The 3210-nt window shown below is 37.0% G+C and overlaps 1 protein-coding gene across 1 annotated transcript; it reads right to left on the bottom strand.

The window, feature by feature from the left end:
• Positions 1 to 928: 928 nt before the first annotated feature.
• On the bottom strand, positions 929 to 2968 carry LOC140770837 (senescence-specific cysteine protease SAG12-like). The gene is made up of 2 exons (XM_073112130.1): positions 2391 to 2968; positions 929 to 1745 (listed from the first exon to the last, which is right to left on the bottom strand). The coding sequence occupies exons 1-2, from the start codon at positions 2863 to 2865 to the stop codon at positions 1159 to 1161; spliced, it is 1062 nt and encodes a 353-aa protein (XP_072968231.1). The 5' UTR covers positions 2866 to 2968; the 3' UTR covers positions 929 to 1158.
• Positions 2969 to 3210: the final 242 nt, after the last annotated feature.

Below are 3210 nucleotides of genomic sequence, written 5' to 3'. Positions count from 1 at the left end.
ATTTTAGTATGCCACGTGCCATTATAAACGATAAGGAGAAACATTTTTGCAATCAAGTTTCTAAAAGAGTTACGCTTAAATATTCTATCATGCATAAGGTTGCCACTCCCTATCACCCCCAAATAATTGGTGTAGTAGTACATGCCACTAATGCTCAAATTTCTTGTAGTGGGTCTAGAGGTTCCTCCAAACACTGAAACATCTTCAAGATTCATTTTAGGGTCATTAATGCATAGTTGCTTCAATTCGTACAAGTATATTACAGTTATTTGCATAGTAACTCGGTCTTAGATGTCACAATTTTAAAAGGGCTATCTATATAAATGAATATATGAATAGAGGTATGCAGCTATATTTTCTATGTTGGCACTTTGTCCTCGTTGTCATTAAAAATGATCAACAAAACTTGGTCTTAGATCCTGATAGTTTTACTATATAAATCACAATAAGAGAATATAGAGAGAATTCACTTGCAATCCAATCTAAGAATTCATATTTTCTCTCTTCTACTTTATCTACGAGAGTCACGTTATCTGTATTTGCATTGCGACCTCTTACTAGATCTCCCATAGGTTGTTGCTTTTACAACCTAATGTACTAACCGTCTCGCATAATTATAGGCTTTCATTTAGGGAGTAGAGTTTTTAGGTTTTGGATTAACAACATAAGGTGGGTTTTGTTTTCCTAATGGCAGAATACAATTATCCAAAGGAAAACATCACTAAAGGAAATAGAAAACCCCCAAGTAGGAATTCTACAAATTAGGAATCTCAAATATTCCTAATGCCTCTGGGAGCCATTGCAACAATTTTGTAGGGTCTGGTTCAGTCACCATCTCATAATTTCAATAATATAACTAATTAGTTAATGAAGAAGAATATTGGTAAAGTAGATAGTAATATAATTAGTGAGCCTTCTTACCAGTAAATTAATCTTCCCTAAATCCTTCTTGCCACATCTTATTCAAGCGAGATAACTATTTACACAGTGTAGGATCACAATTTTTACGTCGGAACAATTCAGGATATAAATGTCTAACATGCCACTATCTATATCAAAAACAACATATGCGCTCACATACTTATCATGACCTTTAACAAGACAGTCGTACTGCGGCAAAGTAAGAATATCAGGTAGGAGGAGTAAACCATTTTCTTTTCACACGGTAGGATAAGATGCCGTCATAGCAATGCCACACAATCCTTTTGGGCTTTTAATGTCCTTTTGCATTAGTATGTATCCCGCCGAACCCCACAATTTGCCCCATGAGTTCCTCACTATCCAGTATTTGGTTCCTGAAGCATCTACTCCATAACCAACAACAGCAACACCATGGTTTAGTTTAGTGCTGCAAGGGCCTTTGAAGACACCGCTCTTGTAGAATTGGAAGCTATATCCGCTAGCATCAATGGCAACTGATACTGGCTGATTAGCAACTGCGTTCATGAGAAACACTTCATTATTGGCTGGTACATCATGGAACCCACTAATGGTTGCTGCATGGTTTTCTTGTTTGCCAGTAATGCATTCACCCTGCACTCCGTTGTATGGGTAATCAGACGAGGTTGTGATGCCTCCGTTTGAAATGACGTAGGAGAAAGCATAGTCCATATAGCAGCCATCGCATCCATAGCAAGATTTGTCACAATCCACTAGCTGTTGTTCAGATAATGATAGTAGTATCCCTTTCTTTATTTTGGTTATTCCTTCAATCGCTGCTACTGCAGAGAATGCCCAGCAAGATCCTATATACATATATATATATATTTCATTTGTTAAAGTATTAGCATAAATTTTCCAACCAAAAAATGTATAACCTGTGTACGTAATTTCTTTATCAGTGAATCTATGTAGGTATGTATTTATTTACCCCATATGTCTTAGATTGTTAAACCATTAATTGCTTAATTGATAAAAGGCAACAATTAACAACAAAAAGAAAAGTAGTAAGAAAATTAAGGTTTATTCTAGTCGGACAGTCAAATTAAAGGTCGATAATACCCAGCTTGGTCGATAATACCCAGCTACACAAAAGTTTTATAACCTCAGTTTTAAATGAACGCGTTGTAACAACAAATTAGATACGTGAACTATATGAGTTCTAACTTAAGGAAATAATAATGGACAATGTAATTTTCTACTTTGGCTAATCATAATATTGCCTTTGTCTATGTTGGTGAGCAGATGATAGTGTCTATTTTCGAATATAAATCTTTACGAAATATATCTTTTGAATTGAGAATATTAAATAGGTAGAAGCTCTTTCTTTGAACAAAAGAAATAAGTCCCACAAGAGAGCAACTTAGATTACTAAGTTAAAGGTCGACTGAGACAAAACTAAATAATGTTTCTGAAACAAACTGCAAATCAAGATTTGTCAGTCTACTCACCGCATTCGAGTTGGTCCTTAATCTCATTTACTGCACCCAGCGACCTCCAGTCAATACTTTTAGGCGCCGATGTGAAGTTTTCATACAAGAATGGCATAGACGGCTTTCCATCATTGCGGCCATCATCAATAGAGCCGACGCGAGTAGCCAGGAACGAGGGATTTAGGTTAGTAAACCTGGCGTGAGTGGCTAAGAACTCCTCGTTCGTGAGATCGGCATATTGATTTACTCCGAGGGTGTAGGAGCGTCCTGGTACTGCAGCATTTGAAGCTTCGATGTAGTTTACGTTTCTCTTGAACACCTCGTAACGCTCTTTCTTCTCCTCTAAGCTTGCGTAGGATCGCCCATACTCGATCATCCACTGCTCATGCATCTTGGTCATGGCAACTTCATTTGGTGTCGCAAGAGAGCTTAGCGGATAAGCCCACAAGACACAAATAAGCAGGAGAAGAGCTACCGAATGGAATGATGCCATAACTCTCTATCTACTGTAAATGCTTGTACTATTGATTAGCGTGTAGGCTTGGGATTATATAGAGTTTCTTGAGGAGTTATGATCAAGTCCCAAAACAGGTGGCAAGTTTAACATGTTCATCTCCTAATGGTGGTATGGCCATTGCATGTTTAGGTAGGTAGTTGCCCGATTTAAAAAGTAACTAATGATGCAATCAATCTTATAAACTATTGGGTACAAGCATAGAGACTTGAGAATAAGTCAATATAATTAATAACTATACATATAGAGGGAGGAGTGAACTTTTGCAAGCTATGTACATGTACACCACATATCATCGTTTAATAAGTTTAACAAGTTGTCCTC

The sequence above is a fragment of the Typha angustifolia genome, chromosome 11, assembly GCF_048772165.1.
Source record: "Typha angustifolia cultivar Huaian chromosome 11, ASM4877216v1, whole genome shotgun sequence".
NCBI classification, from domain to species: domain Eukaryota; kingdom Viridiplantae; phylum Streptophyta; class Magnoliopsida; order Poales; family Typhaceae; genus Typha; species Typha angustifolia.
This window is presented reverse-complemented; position numbering and strand designations above follow the sequence as displayed.

Bases quoted from the DNA above. Each gene is read 5' to 3' on its own strand.
- LOC140770837 (XM_073112130.1), bottom strand. From the start codon at position 2,865: ATGGCATCATTCCATTCGGTAGCTCTTCTCCTGCTTATTTGTGTCTTG. The intron at 1,746-2,390 runs GTGAGTAGACTG...ATATGTATATAG, and splicing joins TAAGGACCAACTCGAATGCG to GATCTTGCTGGGCATTCTCT.